The sequence below is a fragment of the Corvus kubaryi genome, unplaced genomic scaffold (genome assembly GCF_017639235.1).
Source record: "Corvus kubaryi isolate FWS band 111438036 unplaced genomic scaffold, C.kubaryi_AGA036_p1.0 37300, whole genome shotgun sequence".
In the NCBI taxonomy this organism is placed as follows: domain Eukaryota; kingdom Metazoa; phylum Chordata; class Aves; order Passeriformes; family Corvidae; genus Corvus; species Corvus kubaryi.
Genome location: NW_024581093.1, coordinates 19,176,010 through 19,201,190, shown reverse-complemented (window position 1 = coordinate 19,201,190; position 25,181 = coordinate 19,176,010). Strand labels below are relative to the sequence as shown.

General features: G+C 41.4%; 1 protein-coding gene across 3 annotated transcripts in view; it reads right to left on the bottom strand.

The window, feature by feature from the left end:
* PEPD (peptidase D) overlaps window positions 1-25,181 on the bottom strand; it is a 144,808-nt gene that overhangs the window by 3,128 nt on the left and 116,499 nt on the right. For all 3 annotated transcript variants that reach the window (XM_042027690.1, XM_042027689.1, XM_042027691.1), the window contains 2 exons: window positions 16,617-16,801; window positions 5,600-5,791 (listed from right to left, as the gene is read on the bottom strand). In XM_042027690.1, the coding sequence (XP_041883624.1) occupies window positions 5,600-5,791; window positions 16,617-16,801 (377 nt within the window). The remainder of the gene's footprint in view (window positions 1-5,599; window positions 5,792-16,616; window positions 16,802-25,181) is intronic.

Genomic DNA, 25,181 nt, shown 5'->3' with positions numbered 1-25,181 from the left:
AGATTTCCCATTTTCAGTGCCTAATTTTTCCTTTGCCTAAAAGCAACATGAATGCAGAGGAACAGGCTCTCAAGGGGAAGGAAATGGTTTCATTTGCTCTTTTCCTTCACACCTTCCATGCTTCACCCTGAGTTTAAACTCAGCAGCAGCAAGAAGCAGCTTCAGAGGACCTGCAAAACCTTCCCCATAGGAGCGCCTGTCATTTGGTCTTGTCTTCTGTCCAAATGGAGGAAAGATGCTGGATCTGCCTGGCAAGGCTCACTGGCTTGGGACTGCCTTTCCCAGAGGGGGACAGTGGTTATGAAACTTGCTCTCAGCGCAGTCCCTGTTTGCAGGCTCTTTGTTCATCAGTGCTGCTTGTTTCAGGGCTACAGAGTGGTTTGGAGTTGGGCACTGAAGTGTGTGAGGCTCACTGCACCCCCAGCTTTCAGGGTGCTCTGCAAAAACCTAGGGGAGGCTTTATTTTGGTGTGAAATGGCACACTTCAAAAAACCACTCCTGTAAAGATGCAGTGGTCAGGAATGCCAGGACTGTTCCTAAAATGCCTTTTTCTTATCAAGGGTAGTGGCATGATCTGTCTAGATAGACCTGATTGCACAACTGCCTAACACTAGCAACAGGCCATCATGTGGCTCGACTCAATGGTCCCAGCTCTGTCCCTAAGCAGGGCCATGGGGGCACAGCCAAGGACAGCACAGGAGTTAAACACCAGGGCTGCTGTCAGCTCTGTACAGCCTCGTACTTTGTCCTGACTTACTAATACAGTCATGCTCCCCAGAGCCTCCTGTGTTACCTTCCAGGGGAAACAGGGTTGTAGCACTTACTAATTTCTTTTGGAGGACAAGAGATATACAAAGCTTTTGACAATCAAGAAACTATTTTGGCCAATTAAATAATCCAGACTTACATGATGACAGATCCCTGATGTCAAAAAGGCAACTGGTGAAATGTCCCCCTTTTTTTAAAATCTATTGAGCATTTGTGTGATTATGGCTGTGGAAAGCAGCAACACTATTGCTGAAAGACCTTAAGAGTGGGACACTTTCCTGGAAATGATGACAGGACATGACCATACATGGGACCACCCAAAGTAGATGAGCAGACGTTCAGATGAAGGACCTGTGAGTCTGTTCCTACAGCTGGTGTCCTACAGAGGCAGCTGTGTGTAGCCAAGGAACTTATTTCAACTCAGCCATCGACTTACCAGTAATTTTTAACAGAGCAAACTTATCACGAGCAGAGTTTGACTTCTGTATCTCAGAGGGACTGGTTAGGAAACAGAGCTGCCTTACATCAAACCCAGGTCCAGGCAAGGGCTGCAGGGCTGGGGAAGGCACTTTCCTGTTGTTACACACAGTGGCTATGCCAAGATGTTTTCTATAGGGGACAGTAGACTCTGTGCTCAGTGACTCTCATCCCATGCTGTAGTCTTCCTGGCACAAGCAGGTTTCATTCACAAGCAAGTCCTCATGTCAAGAGAACCTTTATTTTAAGTGTCCACATTTAAATGTTCACATTTTTATAGAAGGGGATCAATATTAGTAGGGTGAGGCCAAGTATGTTATTAGATTAACTAATACAGATGGGAAAAAAGCCTCAGGTGCCCAGTCCCTTCACACAGGCTCAAGAAGAAACATTAAACTACAAGCTAAATACAGGTTAGAAACAGCTGGTCTTACTTTAATCTAATTATGTTAATTAGACAAGAGAAAAGGGTTAAAGAAGGTTTATAAGCAATTAGCAGTAGGTTTTGGGTTGCCTATACCTATCACTTCCCCTAAAAGAACTTTTAAAGAAAGTTAAGTATGTATATTGTGACAACTGCTTTCCTATGAAAACTTTAGAAGAAATGCTGTGTAGCACTATTACTGTGATATAATATGCAATGTTAAAAAGTAGATGAGCATAATGTTTATTGCGTAATAAACTTATTTCATTTCACAATACAAATTCACCATGAACTCAGAAACAGAGCGTAATCTTCTGAAAAATAAAAATCAGGACAGAGACAACTATATGGCTCTCTGAACCAAAGGTAGAAGCAGTTAAATATCCTGCTTTTTATTTGGTTTAACATTTATTCTGAGTAAGGGAAGCACTATTGTTTTGAAAAATATTTGGATCTTCAAGGTCCTGGGCTTTGTTTAATTTAAAATCTGTTTAATTTTTAAAGGAGAAAAATCTGTAAACAAAAGAAAGTAATGCATTTATCGCCCGTCTTTCAGCATTTTCTCTAAGTTGCATAGTTTTCAGATATTAAGTCTAGTGCTAGTTCTACAAATCCTAGGGAAAAATAAAGCCTGAACAGAGATTGAATGTGTAAGGCCAAAAAAAGACTGAATGGCTTTACTGTGTCTTTGAGAAAACATCATATGAACTGCATGAATCAGTAATCAGCTTATGAAGAATGGAAATGTCAAACCCTAAAGGGCAGCATTTGGAGTCAGCATTTCCCCTTCCCCGAGGATTCGGCTGCTTTTCCTGAGCAATACATCCAACCGTGTGCACATCCCTCTATTTGCACATCTGTGTTTATTTAGGAGTGTGTGGGGCAGAGTCCAGGCAGAGCAAAGGTGCCCTGGGCCACGCACTGTGCCAGCATCCAGCAGCAGCCCTTGTCCCATAGGATTTATGACCTCGGTAAACTGGACTTTGGTTTTGCAGATGGAGAACTGAAGTACATGTGACTGAAACATCCCAAAATTGGCCAAGGAAGTTTGTGAAGGACTGAACTCAACGGCTGTCAAGTAAAGAGTGTAGGGCTTCAGACAGGGCAGTATCCCCCGACCACTGCTTGCTTCCCTCTGGAGGGATCTGTATTTGACCCAGAAGAGCTTGTTTGGTAAAAGCCCCGATGAAGAGGTCCCTGAGCAGCAGGGACAGCCACAGAGGCTGTGTCTGTGCTTGAGGCGTGCAGGAAGGTGGGCTGGTAATGGGCCTGTCCCAGCAGTGCAGGCAGCCAAGGAAAGCTCACACTGACTCTTCTTTCCTGCTCCTGCAGCTTCTACAGTCTCTTCATGGCTAACTCCAGGCAGAACAAATTACAATAAATGGCTACAGTCTTGCCCTTTCTGGCACCCTAGGAGAGCTTTGCTTCTCAATGCAGAGACTTGTCACGGTCAAGAAAATTATCCAAAGCTCAAAAAAGACATGAATTCAAGGTGAATTTATTAAAAATCCACAAATTCCCTGTGCAGACAGACTTACTCAGAATTACAGTGGTGTTACTTCAGTGAATGTTATTTCATTTTTGAAGTGAATTACACTAAACCAAATTAAGAACATTTTAATTAATGCTGAGCTCTGCAGAGGGAAATGGACTACTTATTTCCTTTTGTAGAATGTATTTTTCTTTTAAACTTAAAGGAAGATTGGACTGGCTGTAGTTAAATCTTCAGGTAGAATTGACACCAGTACTAGCCCCTGTACTGTTAATATTTGTCAGTAAAAGCACTGGGCTTTACAAGATCTTTTAAAATCTCCTTAGAAAGGAAGTTTTCTGGCATGCTTTTGTGAGAAATACTCACTCACTCTGGATAAACTAGAATGAAACATCTTGTACATAACTAAGCACTCAGCACAAACTGCATCTTCTATTTATGCAGAATCAAGTCAGAATGGTAAAGATGGAAAAGATTATTTTGATTGCATTATAATTCAGCTTTTGTGAAGGATGCAGAAATATTCAGACGTATTCCAGTCTCAGATTTTATTTTCTTTCTTCTCCTGGACAAAATCAAGTGACAACATCTGGCTCAGGGTATGTGTGTATTATTTTTTTTCTAAGTAAAATATATTGTTCACAGGGGGATCAGAGATTTAGATTTTTGCTCAATTGTTTTTGGGCCTCCCCTTCTTTTAGCAAAGTTTGTTGGCTAGCTCTCCTTAATGATGACTCCTTAAGTCATCATTACAGGAAGCTAAGCAAAAACGAGGGAACAAAGTTAGACTTTGCTTGAAATTGCTGGAACAAAAGTGCCTGATCCAGCAACTTATTAGCGAGGTAGAGATCCCATGCTGTCACTCCTATTCTGCGCAACCACAGGCAGCAGGTGAGCCACAGGCACACCTCAAGCTGCAGAGCTAGAGTGGGCAGGCATTCACAGCCATTTGGGAAGAACATAGGCTTTGCTGAGCTATTTCAGGGAAAGCTCACCAGGAATCATTTTAAATGCTGAAAAACTCACAGAGTGTTTACAAGGAAAACGAAGACAGTTAAACCTGTTTCCATTGCAGTGTCAAGCTACACAAGCACATCACAGTGTTCTTTTAAAATACATTGCAGCATGTGGTGTCGTACAGAATGTGCTCACAGCTAGAAAACGCAGAATTAGCTGCCTTTTGTTCACCAATACCTCAGTTGTCTGGCTGGCAAATCTTGATAAAGAAACAACACAGAGACAAATAATGTCCCAGACCTCAGCAGTGAATTAAATACCAGCAAGGGTAAAGTCCTGTGTCTCTTGATAAAGCTGCAACCACATCATGGGTGGCTGCCCTAGAGCCTGGTTGGCTGCCATGACTGGGAACAGCACACACACCTTTTCTGTCAGGGCTGGTGGTTCCAAAGCAGCTCAGACCAAAGTGCTACAGTCTCATCACCCTCTCATGGCTGGGGTACAGTGATAAATTAGTAAATGGCAGCAGCAGACAATTCCTAATGAATGACTTCATACCAGAAAATCACCGCCACTGCCAGTGATTGCTTGCTGTACTGAGACTTAGCAGAGCCATGGGGAGGATGGATCATTGCAGCTGCATGCTCTATCTCCTGTGTGAAGGAATACAGATGCTCGGAGAACAATGTGGCAGCCTTCAAATGCTTGCCCTGCTGAAGTAAAAACCTACTGGAAGCACTGCAACTGCTGAACGCTCTGTGAGGGCAACAGCTTTGAATGGGAAATGTGTCCTGGACAGTATGTACAAACAAGGCCCCTCTACTTGCCCAGCAGCTGCTGCCTGGGAATGATTGCCCAGATCACCTCTACCTCCCAAGGTGGCCAATCCTCCTGTGCACAATGCTGCCTGAGCCTGCCACATTGAGCCTGGGTGCTTGGGAAGACCATCAGCCATTCTTCTGGAAAACGGGGACAGCTCTCACGAGGCACAAGCTTCATGCCATTCTGTCAATAATCCAGTAAGAGCAATTATTGCTGTTTTCATCTACTGCCTCCCCAGCTTAAACAGCATCAGGCTCTTCTGCCCTGGCAGGAAGCACTGGACTGTGCTGCTGTCAAGGAAGCCTACTCTAGACTACAGAACTCAGTCTCATATTTCATAACATACACATTTCACACATTAGACAAAACACTTACCTGGCAAGCCACTGTCTGGTGCTGGCAGAGGATATTTCAGTCAATGGAAAAATATGGGTCTCTCATTAATCAGACACCACTAGTACAAAACCACATTAAAAAATTAGAATAAAACCCCCCAGTTTGTCTGCAGAGTCAAATGGTCCAAATTACTCAAGGTGCTGCTTCAGGAACAGCCCTATGTGCAATACATTACAACTCCCAAAAGACTTCTCCTCAGATACATAGTAAGGGCAAACAAAGAGAAAACCAATTAATAAAATCATCTGCTAAGAATGACTCACCCCACCAAACCCTCTGAAACGCCGCAGGACGTCGTTGTTGATGAAGCAGGACTGCGCCGGGTCCCGCAGGGCTTGGTCCAGCAGGCGGTCGATGAAGTAGATGCCCGGTTCGATGGTGAGCACCATGCCCTGCTCCAGGCGGCGGGCGGTGCGCAGGCTCCGCAGCCCCGGCACGTCGATGCGCTCCACTCCCTGCAGGACAGACACTCGTTCTTTCAGACACAAAGGCAACCCGTGGATGATGACTTTATAGCAAGCTCTCCTATGCTGACTGCTCCGCAAGACACACAAAATACAAAAAATAATCATAAAGGACTGAAACTTAGCAATGCAATTACCTCCCTCCCATCGGTCCTCATTTAGCTTTCACACAGAGTGATGACCAGTTTTCAACTCAACACCCAAACTGTTTTTTGCACCACAGAAATCTTGGCTTTGGATACGCTTGGTACTGTTACTCTCTACCTTGGGAGAAATACTGCACTACAAAGCAAAAATAATTACTTGCACTATTCCTTGCTCTACCCTTCCTTGCAAAGCATGGTAGTGTAAGCGACATGCAAATCTTGAAATGCCCCTGCCACGTCATGGCTGAAACAGCTGAACTATGCAGCAGAGAACAATTTCTCCAAGGATATGCAAATACTTATTCTCACCAAATGTTATTAAAATTACACATTTATGATCTTGATTCAGGAGCAATGAGTCTACACATGACCTCATAAAAGCAGCCCATTTAAACTAAACTTTTGTCAGATTCAGACTTTCAGGCAACATGGTGCTGATTGGTGTTATTAAAAGTTAAGTCAAAACAAGTCCTAACTAGCAAAACACTCTCTTCTTCCCAAAAGCTGGTAAAATAAAATGATCCATGAGGACGTGCTTAGTCAAGGAATTAGAAACACTGCAAAGACTAGTTCTGGGTATTCATTTTCTTCCCCTAAATGTGACAGGTATTGCAATATCAGAATAAATATATCTCAACCCCATTAGCTTTTTGAAAATTCTTTGCAACTGTAGCAAAATTCCCCCAACAAATTATTGTAATGGCCCATAAACAGCTCACAGGCCCACCAGCTTGCAATTGTGCACATACACTCTGCTCATGAAACCTTTTCTGCTCCAGCCAGCGAGTCAGAGGTTAACATGTCTGTGAGACTACGGCATTATTTATCTGGTCTCCACGTAGCTTTCCTGAATCTTGCTTCTGGCCAAAGCCACAGTACTTTCCCTTGCCAGCAGAAGGGGCAACTGGTGTCAGCATCACTATCAGCATGACTGGTATCACGAGGATGAAACTTCCCCTTTCTCCCCAACAAAGCCCTGCCCAGCGCTACCCTCGGTGCTGGGGCACCATGTCCTGGCACAGCCGAGCTCCCACGTTTCTGCCAGGCCGGTGCAGGGCGACGGAGGGAGGCCAGAGCCCTGCACATTACCCATGTTTTCATCTTACTGAATCATTCCCTCTTCAGAATGGGTACAGCCCCGCAGCACTGTTTGCTCTTGAGCTCCACTTTCAGTTCAGAAAAAGCCTATTTTACAGAAATACCGCTTTGCAGCAGCCCCTCCACAGTGTTTGCTTTATTCTCACTGGTCACCCAAGCAATGCTGGGGTTGCTTTTCTTCCCTTTGCAGAGCTTAATCTGTTCCAGTGTACAGCACCTTATAGCAGCCAAGATTTCCAGAGCTAACCAGCCTGGACGTTTGGACATAGGTTTGCCCATTTTGACTGTGTATTCGATATGTTTTATGTCATACGTTTGATTTGGACTTTGCAGAGCACTATATTATACCAAAGTAAGAAAACATGATTTTGTTTTACTGAGCCTAGGAAACAAGAATAGTGTGATATTAAGCAAGGCATTTTGAATTTGTATTCTTATCAAAACTCAAACAAAATCAATATATTTCTAAACTTGAAACAATAACTGCATTGAAATTGAGCCATTTTTTCTCTCATACTGCCCCTTGGGGTTTGGCATTTCACACGTTCATTGTAATGTGTAAAGGAAGTGAGGGCATCCAATCTTGTGGATTAATCTCTCCATGAGCTGTAAACAATTAGATTAGTGTCTGGACCTTTTGGTGCCTCGCCAACTATCTATCGGCTACTTTACAACAAACAACCCATATTTGGCTTTTAAGTACACTTCTCAATTCTACTTGTAAATGCCTTTTCCCAGGCAGTCAATCCAAGACAGATGCTAGAAAGACGAATACAGAGTGAGGAAAACAATGGCAAACATCCTCTGAAAGCAGCCCTGGCACAGCATCCCTATTTTTTTTCCTTTACTTAAAATAAATGGTGTTTCACACCAGGTGTGACAATAAAGCCTTTATTTATCTCTGTATGGCTGCTAAAGCAGTGGTAGGCATTTAGTCTAGACTGCTTGCAGTCTGATCCTGCTTTTAGTTCTTCCTTCAAGAAGCTAACAGCGACTCAGGAACAAGACCCAAGATCCACATTTGGAAATGTCTCTCAGCAATGCAGGGAGACTCCCTGAGGCACCTGAATATTGCTGCTCACCCAAAAGTAAAATTTTAACTTCTCTGGAAGGAATTTGGAAACTCTTTTTGATATTCACCCCATCCTATCTCAGTCCTGGGTTGTGCTGGCTCTAGGTTTCATCTCCAGGTCTTTGGATTCTGCGGGTACTGATGCAGCTATATCCCTCCCATGAAAGCCTTCAAAGAAAGGGGAACACTGCTCAGCTTTCTAAAGCTGAAAAGCAAGCAGGGCAGCCATGGGTGGGCTTGTCCCTTTTAATAGAGACGAGCAAGGTGTTCACCAGGAGATGTGTGAAATGGATAAGAGAGACAGGTTCTGGCTATGGCTTGTATGTGGCCACTCATACTCTGAGCAGACAGCCCCAACCCAATTTGCTGCAAGGCTGAAGGACAAAATGAGCTGGCACAGGAAATACGCAGAGAGGGGCCAGTGACCAAGCTGGGTAGATGACAAAATCCCTTCTTTTGAGAATAGTGCTGGATTAAAACATACATCAGACTATGGCTTCAGCATCCCAAGTGACACCTGGTCTCTAGGCACTCATGACCATCTCGGTAGCCACCACACCCATCAGGTCCAGGGGCTAACAGCTCTCAGTCTGCTGTGGTTGGTTATGAAAAGTAGGACAAACTGAGGATTTCTTTTAATGACTGAAACACCACAACCCCCAAACAGAAGATGACAGGTCTGAAACAAGACTTGCCATTTTCCATCAAGTCAAACTCCATTGGGAGCAAAGCCTGACAGGGAGGCCTCACACTGTCATCCCTAGTATGAATCTTCTGCCATTAATGGATTTCCTTCCTTGAGAGGAGGAAACTTCCCTGCATCTCGCAGCTAAACAACTCAAGCTTTGTTTTCAACAGTGACCATGATGTTGTTTTGCAGTCAGATGAAACGAAGAGTAAAAATGTGAGCGCTGGTACAGCAGCTGTGTGGCTGCCTGTTCCTATCACCATTATATCCTGGAGGCCTGGCCACTGAGCAGGACCTTTGTCACAGTGCTGCACGGAGAGAAAGTAAAAGCTGGTAACTGGCCCCCAGAAAGTGTACAGAATAGTCTAGAAAGTACTAATGCCTAGGCATCTAAAAAGAGACTTGCAGTTACATTCTATGAAAATTAGATTTTGAGTAACTGTTTATTCTCCTGTATATTGCAACAACAGACTATATCTGAAATTGTTTTCTAAGACTGACTTTATTTGGAGGTTCTGCTCACATTTTAAAATTGAGACGTTCCTCCCTCAGTAAGCACAGATGTATGATACTGTCATTTGTGACTGTACTCCTGCCAAGAACATTGGATTCCAATTAATGGTTCATCTAAGGTAACAAAACCCAGCATGTCTAGGCAATAAGGACTGTCAAGGGAACAAGAGAATTATTATGTAAACTGATTTTATTACTATGTAAGCAAAATAAAAGATCAAATTAAGTGTACAATAATACAAAATATTACTATTTTTGGAGTAAGCAGGGAATTAGGAAGTAGGCAAATCTGCCTGTTTCCCAGAAAAAGGGCTCTGGAAGACTAGAATTTGCAATATCCCCACAATATCTTAGTATAAAGATGAACTACTGTTTGCTCCTAAGCAACTCAACGGTTAATCTGTTGTTTTTTCCATGGAAGAACTGCAATGTGTATCATGCTGGGTCTTGTTCCATAGGCACTGTCTATCAGGCAAAGCAATCAGAAGCAGAGATAGCTCCAGGCCCACTCAGGCCTGATCCCGGGTTTGTCTTTGGATCAGGACAGAAGAAAACCACAGGTGATGTCCCTGTGCTGGCTGGTGCTCACCCACAGGGCCATGGCAGCAGCTAGAGATGCACAAGTGCAGAGAGGTGCAAGGGCACCCTACCCGCCAAAACCAGGGGCTGTAAGCTGGCATCATCCCAAAGTTTCCTAAGTCAGCAACGGCAACAAACCCCAGCCATGGCAGAGAACACCTGAGCTACTCATAACTGCAAGTACTGAACCACAGTAAAAGACTCATTAGTGACACAATCTAGTTTCACGTACTCTTTTACAGCTAAATCATCACAGAACTTTTTGGAGCCTGAGACTGTCCCAGTTGGAACATACCCAGTCCAGTGAAGTCCTAACCACTTTACCAAGCTAAGTGCAATCAAGTATTTACATTAATCAGAATACTAACATTACATTTAGATAACATGAAATAAGCACCACAGTGAAATCTCAGCTCTTTTCTATATTCTCCCACTGCATATACCCAACTTCTAATTAGTTCATTTAATGTAAAAAGAACAGAGCTCTGTACAGCTAAGAAAATAAAAGTCTGGAATTCCATGTCACATGTCTCCTGGTCCCTTCTCTCTAAGCCCTTGTTTCACTTGCTGAGTGTTAGTAATGAAGATTAGTTTATTCCATCTATCCTGCTTTTCCCCAGCAGCCTGAGCTGCCTGTAGTCACCTGAAGGAACTGCTATCAGTCCTGCCTTTGAAATCAGCAGCAGGTTACAGGAGAATATGCCCCAAGCACCACATACCACTCGAGGCATTTGCAAATCAAAGCTTCCACTTCTGCAGGAGAATCTAATTACTAGCTGGAGCTTTTGGGACACAGCTCGGAGTTAATATTGGGGGAATAGAGGACAGATGATGTTTAACTGGCTATTTCACTTGAAGTGTTTTCTTCTTTTTCTAAGTATTAACTATGGTATCAGGTTTAAGTTACCTAATAATTTTCCTGTTATTGCAGGGAATGAGAAAAAATCATCTGCCACTTATTTGAGGCACTGCTGCCTGATGATGATTCAGCTGGAGCTGAATTTCAATCCATCATTACAGTGTGGTTCTGAGCAGAACTCCCCATATAATTTTTGCTTTCTGATCCTCTGATGTTACCAAGCTCCAGTGCTATCATAATGGAAATAACAAAACATATGGACTATAGTTTTCTCTTTTCTTAAAACCTAAGTTTGAGAAAAGAAGAGATAGCAAATAGTAAAAATGACCAAGCTGACAACTACAGCATTAACCTGGAAGATGAGGAGAATATTTAGAAGAAATTTATAAGAATTTTATAAGAAGTGAGATAAAGAATTGCAAAAGCTACCAACAACACTGTTTTAGAATGAAACCAATGACAAGCACTGTTTAAAATCTAATGAACAGGTTTCTTGTGATACACAGAAAGCAGACACAGGCAATAGTCTTAAATGAAAGGGCTTTTTCTTTTGTGATCTTTAGATACCATTAGTGAAAATTGCATAGCAAAAACCCTGAAGTATACCAACAATACCTTGCTTTTTTACATGTAATTGAAAGCAGAGCTCTACTGTTTTGGTTTTTCTCTCATACTGCACCTAGAATGGATTGTTCAAAAACACACAAGCTCCATTAGCTGCTGCTAAAATTTCAGAAATATTTGGAAAATAAATATCAGATAAAAAAACTTTGTTAGCACACAAAGTCTTTTGCAACAAACTTCAGTAGGTCAAAGAAACATAAGCAAGTATCTCCATCAAAAAAAATTAAACAGAACTAACGAAACCCAAACCAAGCAACTGAAAACCTCAAGTCCGTAACATTTTCTTTCTCAGCAGAGGAGGGGAACTCCATGGTATGACAGGGCGTGTCTGCCTCATGGCACTGCACTGACACAGCACCTGAGCCTTCTCTCCTCTTCCACCTCTGCTCAAGTCCTAAGTTTCCATAAACACCCAGACTCCAACATCTGTCCTCACAGGAAAAAGCTGCTGGGAACTGATCACAACTTTTCTGAACACAAGATGACACAGCAGCGTGAGAAGATCTATTAGCCTAACTCTGGGAGGTGTTTAAACCACACAGAAGAATCCTAGGCTACAGGAAACTCTCCTGGTTGGTGTTCGACCCAGCTGGTAACAATAAGCACCATGGATTTCTCTGCATGGAAATGCAGTTTTCAGTCATCTGTTTCCTTCTTGCATGCTGCCTGCTCAGTGGCTGTATGTATGTTTTTGCTATACAGGAATTCAAAGAATAAAAAAAAAGACAAAAGGATTCAAGGGGATCCCATGAAGCAGAAGCAGTAGGTTTTTTTCTCCTAATCTTTTCTCGAGGTGTACAATCACTTGCAAGAACAAAACCAAAAGTTAAAACTAATGAAAAGCCCTTTTTACTCCATGTAAAGTAAAGGCACTCTAAGTGCCTTCCATACAGGTTGTTTCATGTTTGCAGGTCCTGGGTATACAAAGCTGGAGCAAGGCTTTGCAAGGTTATGGCAAGTGAAGCAATTTGCATCAGCAGGGCCCTACATAACAGCTTTAGGCTTCTTGGTAAATTCACTTCATCCTCTGATTCTTAAAGGAAAAAACATTAATGCATCATTTGCAATGCTAACCACAAAAAAATGAAATCCTCTGCTTCAGCATGAAGTCGGATACGTAAGGAAAATAGTTTTTGCCAGAACAAGATTATTCCTGTATTCTCCAGTACGTTTGGTGACTTAAGTTCCCAGTCAGTTGTCTGGGATCTGGGAGCAAGCTTTCTGTTAAAGCCAGACACAGCTTGTGCACAGCAGAGCTGTTCCTCAAGCATGCAGTGATGGAAGGACCTGGGTAACTAAAACAAACCTCTAAACTTAATTTGTGATGCAGAATAGCAACAAAAGGATCAGCTTTTCATGAGAATTGAATTAAAAATTTAAACTAAGGTAAATCTTATAATTTTAAAAAACAAAATGAAATTAAACTCTTAATTCATAAGATGCTAAAATCACAGTACTTATTAACCTAACTTAAATTAACTGGCTTATTATTATAGAAAGTCATCAAATGTACTTAGCATTCTTTAGAGCCTTATAGTCAATTAATATAGCATGAAATTGAATCAACTCAAGCATCTAGAGACACGGAACCCAGATTTAAATGAAAACTTCAGCCTCATCTACCTAAGGGTCTGAAAATTTGGGACCACCTACCATATTTTCTTCACTGCAACAGGCACAAACTCTCATTTATATCCCATATTGAATTTACCCAGAAACAACTGAAAGAATGTGAGAAAACCATCTCCATGATTAAATTTTACAGCAGAAGCTAAGCCCAGTGGGGTTTTCACCCTTTGAAGCGAGCTCTGTCTGACTGAGGGCCAGATTTTCTGAAGTGATTAGTACCACTGGGGCTGAATTTTCAGAACTGCTTGAGCTGCAGTCAGACCCTCAGAAGAAGCAGACGGATTTTCAAAGCGGCGCTCGATGCTCGGTTCCCCGGAGGAGAAGCGCGGTGCACAGCAGGAGACGTGGCTCCCCAGGGAGCTCCTGACTGCTCACTACTCCTGAAAACCAGCACCTTTACTGGCATGTTTCAATGGGAAACACTGGTGCTTACACTACTGTGAACATGTTGTCCTAAAATAAGGTTGCCAAGACACATTCATTGCTGGCCAAAACCAATTATTCTTTATCACAGCAAAAAATAGGAAGGCAGATGTTGTATTTTCTAATATCCTAGAGTATACTTTGCAGAAAATCTGCAAGCATTTACAACATTTTTCAAAGAAGAAAGTGCTTGTTCAATGCTGCATGTGAGAGCAGCTTACTGGAAAAGATGAAAATTTATTATTGCCAATTTTGAAAAAAGAAATCTTTGGCTACCAATGAATAACTAATCTAAGCTAACAATGTCTGGAAATAGTTTTTTGGAACACACAAAACTTTCTGATGGATAAAAATTAGGAAATTAACGTTTATTGTATTATTTCAAATGCAACTGTTTACACTTGAGGAAAATAATGGAATAATATCCACTTGGAAAGTTTTTATTTTTAAAAAATCGTTTGTAATACTCCCAAAAATTCCCTTGGCCAAAAGCAAAGAAGTTGCTTTTTAACCAGCTAGAAAAAAGAGCATGATACTACAGGCATGGGCTCAGTGTACAATAAACATCAAAATGGCTTTAGAAAAATCTTTGTGAAGATCTCGCTAGCTGGTAAACATTTAAAATGCACCACAAATCACTCCAGAGTGTACTAGATGTCTTCAAAATGTGTTTTTCCATTAAACAGTGAGGCATGGATAACAAGCCTTCTTCCATTTAACACGGACACGTCTCCCACTTGCAGGAAAGGTGCTCATTTGCTCATGTTTAGATTAACTTGGGCAGAACCACATGCCCTGCATCCTTGCACAGCTCCCCTGCCGTGGGCAGGGACCAGCCCTCCCATGAGGGCTTCAAGCCCAGAGAAGCCTGATGAAGTCCAGCCCCCTGACAGGCTCCTGGTGCGTCCTTCCCACCACTGGGAGCTCCCCCACCCAGATACCTCACCTCAGTCAAAGGGCTTCCTGCTTTGGGTCAGAGAGAAGTGAAGGGTCTACCAGAGGTGAAATTAATGCTGCACAGAGTTTAATGGGGTTGCTCTTCCACAAAACCCAGAACTGGTAATTTTTCCAACTAAGGTGATGCCATACACCTATCTATGTGCACTTCTATATGCAAATACAGAACATTAGCTGTTTGTTTGTGAGCTTTCATTCATGCTTCATATCCAAGGAATTTGCTATTTAGGATTGGATTTTGAAAGTAAATTAGCCATGCAAACATGCTTCATGTAAGAATGCAGTTGCACGCCAACACAAACAAATAATTTTAATATTTGCAGGTATAAAACCCTGTGTAGAGCTCTGGCATTTTTACATACAGTAAGTACAAAACTGGAGAGCCTAACTCATTTGACAATACAATCCCTATATCCATTTTTATCTGTAACAGGCTGCTCTTTCAAAACTGTGGACAGATCAGTTTGCTTTCAAAACATGACCTTTAAATTATATAATATACCATATAATAACAATTATAAATTCAGTCATATGAAAACAAAAATTACTGTCAAAAAGTGATTCTGCAGCTTCCATGCCACACTACTGAAATCTGCTGAGAGATGGAAGGTGAACAGGATCCATTGCTCCAGACTCACACAAAATCAGTTCTAGAAATCTCCCTTGACAGTAAGGTACGTGCTCTAACCTCAAAGAATACAGTTTTTGAGCAAAACCAAGAAGGGTACTTTGCACTCTCAGAATTCTTCTCACTTGTTCCTAAAATTCAGTTATCTCTTTACCCTACTAAGTCTTGAACACATGTTCCTGGTTTTAAGTCCACCAAATTCAGAGAGGTTATTCACAACACAAGTGAAAACAATCTAAGCAAAGGCATGCAACAGCAGGGTCCTGGATTTTGAGGTTTATGAACTCTCCAAGTAACCACTGTCCTTGTGCTTTGCTGAATGTCTCTATTTGTACACAGAGAGAATGCACCTGGGAGGAACAAAGGGACAAGCATCCATCCTTTCTGTATCAGCTAGTGCAGAAACCTTAAAATCAGAATAGGACTGCTTTTGATTTTTGTTTCATTCTTACTACATGTACGTTTATTAGCTGATGCTAATAAGTCATTATCACAATACTGTGTCTCAACTATAATTATACTGTGAATGTACTATATACTGTTTCTCCCCTGCCTGCAAAAGTGAAGCAGCAATAGCAGCTGTTACGTAGTCTGGTCACCCAACAGAAGCAAGCACCAAAATATGCTTAAACCTTACCTATAAAGTTCCTAGTTTCTTTTGCAGATTCTTGCAAAAGAATAGCTTACATGTGAGACAAGACAAATGATCCATTTTTGTACTGAATTACTGAAAACCCTTGAACAGTTAGCCTCAAATAACCACAGCCTAACACAAAATCCTTCTGAAATCCTTCTGAAGCTGCTGTAAACTTTCTTTATTCAAACCTTAAATACAATTCACCTTAGAGATTTTATTCCTTTAGGTATCATTGCAAACCTGCTGCTGTTAATTGGTTACAGAATTTTACCTTTTCTACTTTCAGATCACAGTCATGAATCACCAAATTAATTCAAGGAAAAAGATAATCCTTCTCTGTTTTCTGCAGAAACTCTGGATACAAGAGGTTATGCTTTCACATTTGCAAAGACTGGAAGACTTGATGGATTTTCTTCTTTCTGCTCTCACTCCAGGACAGTGCATCTACATTGGTGCCCAGGCTGACACTGAATCAAAGTTCACGACAGGGCTATGAGCCAGCTTGTTTCCATATGACACAGCCACTGGGATTCACTGCCCAGGTGAAGCAGGGGGCTCCTGCAGCTGCCTCACATCTGGAACGGAGCAGGTGAATCTTGCCAATACAGGACTCAGGCAGACTGAGATGCTCTGCCACAGTGCAGGGTACTTGGGTGGTACCTGTTAGAGCAGTGACTCAGGAGGAACAAAACAATCTATGTAGAAATTGAACAGATTAAGAATGCCCAAAGAGTGCCATCAGTTGACTTCTTCCCATAAACAATTTATGTTTCAATAAACTAACACATTTCCTTAGAGTAAACTGCATACAATACCACATCTTGAAAAAAAGGAGACACTTAAATGCACATCTGCTCTACCTCTGAGAAGATGCAATTGGGTAACCACACGTAAAGTATGAGCAATGCTGATTGAATTGAGGGGGTTAATCTGCAGAGGAGTTGAGAAAGGACTAACACTAACCTCTGGGTAGCCTCCAACATCATGCACATCGATTCCAAGTAGATGTCCAAGTCCGTGTGGCATAAATATTGCACCCAGATGAACCTTCACCATGTCATCCACATTGCCTTTCAGAATGCCAATTCTAGTCAGCTCCTCCAGATGGACTCTGTCAGCCAGACGGTGCATATCAGGCCAGGCGACCCCTTAGAGAGCAGAAACAGGCAGCTGAGTTAACTATTGCTAAAAGTTTTTTAACAACAACTTTTGAAAAACAGATGTAACACATGTGCCTTTGTTTATGTAAAAAACAAAGGTGGAAAGAGCAACTACATTTTCACAAAACACTTTAACCAAGATGAAACTATTTTAACAGGCCTGTGAAATACAGAAAACTACAAACAAGAGAAACAGCAGCACCTTAAAATCCAGAAAAAGATGTTAATACAATGTATCTAAGCATGCTCACCCAGATGTAAATGCATCAGTGAGTCTCCTCTAAGAATGTCAACTGTAGATTGCAGTTATTTAAAATGCAGAGCATAGACTATTACTATCCTGTTATTTTCAAGAATGATCATACCCATTTAGAACATCTGACATGGACAGTACTTTTCTACGTACATTGAAGATTTAAAGCCTGCATCCTCCTGGCAAAGACACTCTCCAGAAATTAATGATTCCCTTGTGCTAATAGGCTGTGTAAAACACGACTCCTCTAATACATGTATTAAAATAGCATTACAAAATACTGTTGTTTGACTAGAGACAGAGTGCCAGGATACATTAGATTGCTATTATTTTGGTATAGGATACAATTTTGTTTGACAAACTGCTGGGGAGAGGAGGGAGGAAGAAAGCAGCTCTTTTGTTAGTAACAAAGTACTGTCTTAATTAGATCACCATGGCATTGAGTCATCATCAACAGAGCAGCAGTTGCAGAGTCAAGACAACTAGGGCTAAGGTACAGTTGAAGAATATTTTCCTTGTTCAATTTTGGCATGATTAAGCAAATAAAAAATGAGCAATTTTTAAGGCCAAACTCCCACCAAGTTCCGTTTGCTTTAACATGCAGCTCTAGGGTCTTGTGAACATAGATGTCATATTTAATTACATTATCACTTTTTGCTGAAAATACTGAGGCTTCAAAGACTGAAATAAAATCATCCTATGGGTGTGCTTGAATAAAGCACTCAGCTGTGTTCTATGACGCTGATACAAAGATCAGAATCAAACTGAGCAGCAAGTGGCTGCTCTGTCCTGCACACTCTCAGCTCACAAACCCAGGCACCTTTATGCTCCCATGAGCACTGGCTGGGAAGCAGCTGAGCGTGTGATCAGTGAGCAGGCAGCCTCCTTTCCCCTCAGATCACTCTGGGATCAAACCTGCAGCCTTGTGCCTGCCAAGCAAGGCCACAAGACAGAGGACAGGCACACACAAACCCTTGGTTGCTACTTCCTCACAAAGGCCAACAGTGCCCAAGTGAGTGATGCTCACCCATAAAATGTGTGCAGCCTTCCTGCTCAAAATGTGCTATTTTTATGGTTTCCCTACTTTAAAAATGAACTTATGTTTTTCATTCAGTAAGAACCAATACAACTATAACCAGCTCTTCTTTGACAACTGTTCAACATACTCTATAATTGTTTCTCTTTCTGAATATTGATTGTATTGCAATTTTCACTTCTCTAGGTTCACCTGTGTTTCACAGCTCTCTCACATTAGGCTCCACTCTATTGTATGATAAATTGGAATCACTACAATCCATCACATCAATATTAAACATATCATAGAAGTATTACTGAATCACAGTTGCTTTCCTGCTTATTTTATAGTTGTGGGAATACAGAATTTCTATATCTAAGTCGAGGTTCAGCTTTTGCAGTTTGCAGCTAACTCCAACCTCTCTAAAAGTCTTCAATCTTCTTTCTGAGGCCACTAGATGTTCTTTCAAGATCTCTCCCATGATTTCTTAGCTGAGTATCACTACAGGTCACCTATTTCCAGCCCCATAACTGCAAAGCCACATGCAACAACATCTGACCCTGGTCAACTATTTGAAGTCTCACCCTCCCTTGTTATAAATGAAGGTGAGAACCCCATGGCTGGAAGCACAACCATGTCCTGGATGCGCTGGATCAAGCTAAGATGAGTTGTCTGAGAGAAATGGAACTGAGGTGTCTGCTGTTTGCAGCTCAGCTTCCCTCTGCAGCTCTGCTGGTACTGCTGGTCTCAACCCAAGCCCACAGGCTCCACTTAAAGAGACACAGGCACTTTTATCGAACTAAGGAAGAGATACAAAAGGAGATACAAATATCAAATTGATCAGAAATAAAAACACCAGAACCACACATCTGTTCGTCTGCAGAAGTTTAACAGAGCAAATTAATGACAATATTGCCCTAACTGAAAAGACTGCCATAGTTGTAAATCCTGAGTATTTCTAGGCACTGAGCAAATCCATTAGAACTCCTTCTTCCCTTGTCCCTACCTTTTTCTTTTTCTCTCATTGACTTAAAGTGCAACGACTTCTCTTCTCCTTCTGCCCAGGACTCTTCATTCCCCATCTGTTTTGGTTTTTATTCATCTTATCTGTTTTCGTTAGAGACTGAGGACAACAAAAAACTCTACTGTGAAATAAATAATGAGGCTGGATGGAAAATCTGCAGCTTTGGGCTCTCTTTTGGAGCTAGGGCAGCGCTTCAGACAGAGCCCAACAAAATTACTCTGGACCACTCTTTTATTATCTAGCCAGTGCCATGAGCTTTGCTAGAGATATGAAATATGTCAGCTCCAGTTGTCTCCCACATGCTGCTGGAGCTGCAGACAGCACTGCAGCAGCTCTGGGCAGAGGGAAATTAAGCTTCTGCTGGAGGCACCCTGCTAAATAATACAAATCTTGGTTTACAAATAAATAGGTATTCAAATAGTCTTAATTAAAAAGCAAAGGGTTTATAGATAGATTGCACTTTCTATTCTACTGTCTGGCTTCACACTTTATTCTGACTATGAGGTGGTGGCATTAGGCCACCCCCTCCAAGACACTTAACCTACAAGCCCTGGATGAAACTCTCATACACAGACTATTATTTGAGTGCTAAGACAAAATAGGAAGCTATTTTGAGCTGACTACAGACAGTGAATTAAGTGGAGTGATTTTTCTGGTCTTCACTTACAAAATGGTGATATCCTTGTCTTGTTTGATATGAGAGGATTCCCATCATGTTAAGAATGAAGTTTAATAATAAGGTTCAAACAGATTTCTATCTGTTTCTTAAACAGGTGATTTGACAAAGAAAGAGGATCTAAATCCAAATCTTCAAACATTTCCTACTACCCTTATAATATTAAAACCATTACATTTGTGAAGAGAAAAAACTATTTTACAGTACTAAGGAAACTATTTAGAAGTATAGAAAAAAAAATCCACTGAAAAAAGGAAGACGTCTTTGTCCATTTCATACAAAAGTATATTCATATGTTGTATACATTTATTATAGAGTAAACAGAAATATATGATGCTTTAAAGTTATTTTAAAACTAAAATTGTATTAGTTTTATCTGGCAAGTGAAATCTTTATAATACAATGGTCTATGCAAGCCCAGCTGCCTCTGGGACTGACTGGCATGCCTGCACTCAAGTATCATTTAGATAACTAGTAAGTATACTTAAAGAACAGAAGTCCTTAAATTCTGATAGTCTAATTTTACTTTGTAGATACTGAACTTCCAATAATTGCAAAAAGCAGAGAAAGGAGGAAAAATTAAGTATCAGAGCTGACAGCTTCTTTGAAAAGAAGCCATGAACAGAATTTTTTTGTATTCTCACATGATGTACAACTCAACAATCTGGAAATGCCACAAGGACCTGCAGTAAGAATATGTGAGTCCCTCTGTTAAAGCCCAGAGGTGTCTGTATTCTGCTCAGATCTCTATGCACACACCTATGTGTGCACAGCTTTAGCATGTTAAAGAAAACAGTAACAAAGAAGGGCAGCCATGGAACAATCTGCCCAACAGACTGCAGACTTGCAGATGTGAAGAAAAAGAACACTGGCTAAATCGTGCTGAATGAACAACATTTTGTACATTTAATTCATGGAGGCTACTTAATGTTCAGGCACTTCAGCTTTTGGGTTACTGGGGGCCTGTCAGAGAGCTCTGTGCCCTGCCGCAAGCTGACAGGAGGAGTCAAACACCAGATGAGCATTCTTGTAGGGAGAAAAAGCAGTTAAAATCCAACTAAACCCCACAACAACAACTTACACAAAAGTGCCTCCACCATCAGGTGTGTGAGTTACTTCAGCGGCTCACTGTTCTGCAACAGGGGCTGGCACTAACATCCCACCACCAATCACTCACTAGGATGTTTGACTCATGTATTATTCAGGACTATTATTTTTAAGCTTTGGTGAAGTTTATCATAGTTGCAGACATGCTTTTTGTGTAAGAACTTTTATGATAGTTGCAGATGTGCTTTTTGTGTAGAAAGGTTAGTTCTGTTATTATCTTTAAGCCAATTTAGAAACCAATTATAGTCCACTGACTGAGGTTTAAAAAGACAGATTGGAGGGTCCTTGGACTTTGACAGCTTGTACCAAAATGAGTCTGTACTCAGGAAAATCTGCTGATGAGGTGTCTGCTCCCTTCTTAATTCTCTGCCAAATGAGATACTGGGTAATACAGGTCACTGGGCCAGTGACTGGCTCCCCAGGAAAGCTCGGTTCCCAGGGCTCATTAGGCTGTGATTCGTTACCTGCCATGCAGCACGTGCTCAGGAGAGAGGTCAGGTCAAAACCCACCTTTTACAGCAAGCAAAGCACTTGAGATTCCTTGAGATACAGAGTGAATGAACTACACAGCAGCAACCAGACACTGGAGATGTCTCATAATGAAATAAAACAGATCATGGATTAATTAAACAACAGAAAACTAGGGAGGTTATTAGTTTACAGACACCATGCAAACAGTATAGTGGAGGTGTGAGGTACCACTTAAAAATGGCAAACTTAATGCATTAAGTTTGCCAAAAGGTTTTTTTTTAAATGTATCCCCATAAAGCTAAATGTTATCTGATACTCTTAGATAGTACTGTGAAAGAAAGGAAAAAGACAAAATCAGTATTATTTTATTTCCTTGAAAATATTTCCTCTCTGATTATCTGTTTGCCAAACCCCACAAGATTTCAGATAAAACACCAGGTTTAAGGACTCTGGAACATCATATAAGGATCTCTGCAATAATCTGTGACCTCTTTGATCACACCAATGGAGGAGTTTTTGTGCCCTCTTTGCCTCAACCCCAAAAAGAAATGCTTCTAGTGAAACCAGAAATCAAAAGCATTCCTATCTTTGATGAACATGCCATAAATTTTTAAACAGTGGAATTAAAAAGTCGAGTTGCTGTAACACATCACACTATAAACTGTTCCTCAGTTGCTGTTAACTCACTGGTATTTTTATCTCAGTGATTATTATCTGAACTTTTATTAGAAGCCATTTGAGAACATAAAGTAGAAACAGCATACAGAAATAATTTAGAATTACTGCGTGGTATTTAGCCACTTTGGTCAGAAAGTACTCTGAAAAGGCCTAACAGGATTTTTTTGGCCACTACTTAGGGTACTTTGTGGTTGTAATGTGACAATGATTAAACCACAAATGATTTAACAGGGGTTTTTTTGTTGTTGTAGGGTGGGGGTTTTTTGCCAACACAGATGTCACAATCTTACTAAAAAAAGGAGTATGGCAAGGTTGTAGTAACTTCTCCCCAAATTGTGCTAAGGTTAAGTTACATTTAATTTCCAAGTGTCCACAGACAAGGGCAAAAGGCCCAATGTCCCCTGGCAGTGCCACTGAAATGCAGACAGAACACACAATCCCAGTCCAGCCAGCAACCCACTGGAACAGATTAAAATCTGCCAACTGGCAGTGACCATATCAGACATAAAACAATAGGTCTTTAGAAATTCCAATCAGACCCAGTTTAAAAAACAAACCAAAACATAATTTAAATACTAAAACCAATTATCTTTTCCCTCTTCACTTGGGTGCTAGAGAAACAGTTGTATTTGTGATTTTCATGCTTTCTTTTTGGCCCAGTACATGAAATACTCAGTAGCTGCTCTGTTTTTGAACTTGGTGTCTTGCAGCACCAGGTAAGTGAACTCTGCCATGGGGCAAAACTCCCAAATGCTGTACTCTAACGCTGGCAATGTTTGGGCCACAGTGAAGCTGTTCAAAGCTTCATACACTGTGTACACGGCTCACAGGGTGAGCATTACACAGCCACATGGATGCCTAATTCAGGCATGCAGTTTTAGACTGGATTTTACAGCTGTGGCATGACTACAAACTGGCTGCCATACGATGAGGAGAGCCTGTTAAACTTCCCATCCCAAAAGGGAACTAGCCAGAATTTGCTGCTGTGTCACACCTGCAAATACCCACAGTTCTGACTGCGGGGATTACTAGACCTGACCCTGCCCTGGGCCTTGAGTCCCGGTGCCACAGCTCCAAACCAGGGCGAACTCCTTCAATAGTCATCCCTCTACTGCACCTGCCTTACAGGGATGGGAGCTACTGCAGGGAAACAGAGATTGCTCCTCATCATCTCTGAAATTCGGACTTCGAAAGGCTGACCAGCATTGTGCTATTCAGCTGTACTGTGACATTCCTTTTGCATCAGTATGATGGAGGTTTTCAGCAGTCCATCCTCCCAGTTATAAACCCTGCACAAGATGAGCTGTCACACATCAGAAGCAACAAGAGGATAACATTTTGCCATGCAGAAACATTAAGAAAAGCAATATGAATAGATGCAGATGTGGAGCAAGAGCAGAGATTTTTTCCATGTCTGGATGCAGTACTGGGACTGAGCAGTGCTGGCAGACACTGTGGATTTTACAGCATGTTCCTTCCAAAGAGGTGTATGTTGAAGAGGAAAAAGGGAAAAGGATTGACAGAATGAAGGAAGTGCTTGGAGGGAGTGATTGCGGTGTGGAAACTTACCAAACTTTGAAGCTCAGAAAAGACTCTGTTTAGATAAGACTCGGGGCAAACAGCGTAATGTATGTCTAGCAGGTTTGCACTCTGACAGCTACAGCTGATGCAGTGTCAAGATTGAAGGACTTGTGAACTTTGCACTTCAACTCAAATTACAATGTATAACAAGCACAATTCCTGAACATTGAGCAGCGAGAAAATCAGTGCAGGTACTAAAAATCAGACGAGGTACAGGCAACTTATTCCCCCAAAGTTACTACTAAAACCAGAATTGTACAATGTTACAATATACAGTGTGTTACAATTAGGAAAAAAGGATTAAAAAAAGCACCTTAAACCAAAACCCATTCAGTAAAGAAAGGCTAAAAAACCTGCAGCCAATTTAGGCTGAGTCTGTAAAGATATCTAAATGTATTTGCTTGTGCAAGCCACACCTTTGAAGAATCCCTGAAAGTAGTGAAAAAATCCACATGTTAAGCCGAGCTGGAAAGCCTCAGGTTTGCCCCTGAACCATGGCAGCTCCTGCAGATGCTGCTCAGGTATCTTGAGATGAGAGGGACTTCAGGGCAGAAAGACCCAACAGTTCAGAAGTGCCTGTTTTTATACCCCTGGGAGTAACTCAGCATTATTTTAGGCCTCTGAATGCTGCAGTGGTCACTGTCTGTAGGGCAGCTCCCGTCTGCCACAGCAGGAAGAGCAGCCCACAGGTTTGCAGTCAGAGATCTCACACTTCAACAGATTGCTGCTTTCACAGAGGGCCTGCAGGATCTACTGAAGCTGGCAGAAAATACTCCCTTTTCTTCCCCCTCTTGCCGTAGGTTGTGGCTGTGCTGGACAAGGTTAGGTTACGTGACCAATAATGAGAGCTCCAGTAATCAATCACACCATTTTTATTTAGTATCTTGAAAGAATCAAGAATTCCGACTTGATTGTCAGTATTGTCTATGCATCCTTTAGTGCCTTCTGCTTTTATTTCCTAAGTAGTAGCAATGCCTTAACCATGTATACTGACAAAACCAGAATTATTACCACAGAAGGCTGTGCTACCTTTGCTGGGTCCAGCCCAGAGAGTATTTTTTGTTGAATTTATTGTTTGTTCATTAATTGATGAACATTAATGGCAGCAAAAAAGTAGAGCCAACTCCATTCAATAGAGAAGAGAGAGAGCAGACTACAAATAGCTTTTAAAAACATACACTGGCAAGATTTACTTTCCAATCTGTCTGTCAACACAATAACACATTCCGAACTGCAAGGGGGGGGAATAATACTGCGGTGTCATTCAGCAAGATTTGTGAATATCAAGTATTGATTACAACGTGCTCCAAAAGCATTTGTTCTTCAGAGGAACTGGCATAAAATCTTCAACCTCTGTCATTGGTATTTTATTTCTGAGAAGAATTGTTTTGCTGCAGATATTACAGCAGATTAATAATGATCAGCAGTGCTTTGACTAAAATATGACAATCTGAATGGGAATAATTCATATGGGCACCTTGAAATTATACAAACTGTAAAACAGATTGTGCTCTCATACCCTTCCCTGTTGTGCTATTGTCAAAAATTCCAGTTTACTTTCTT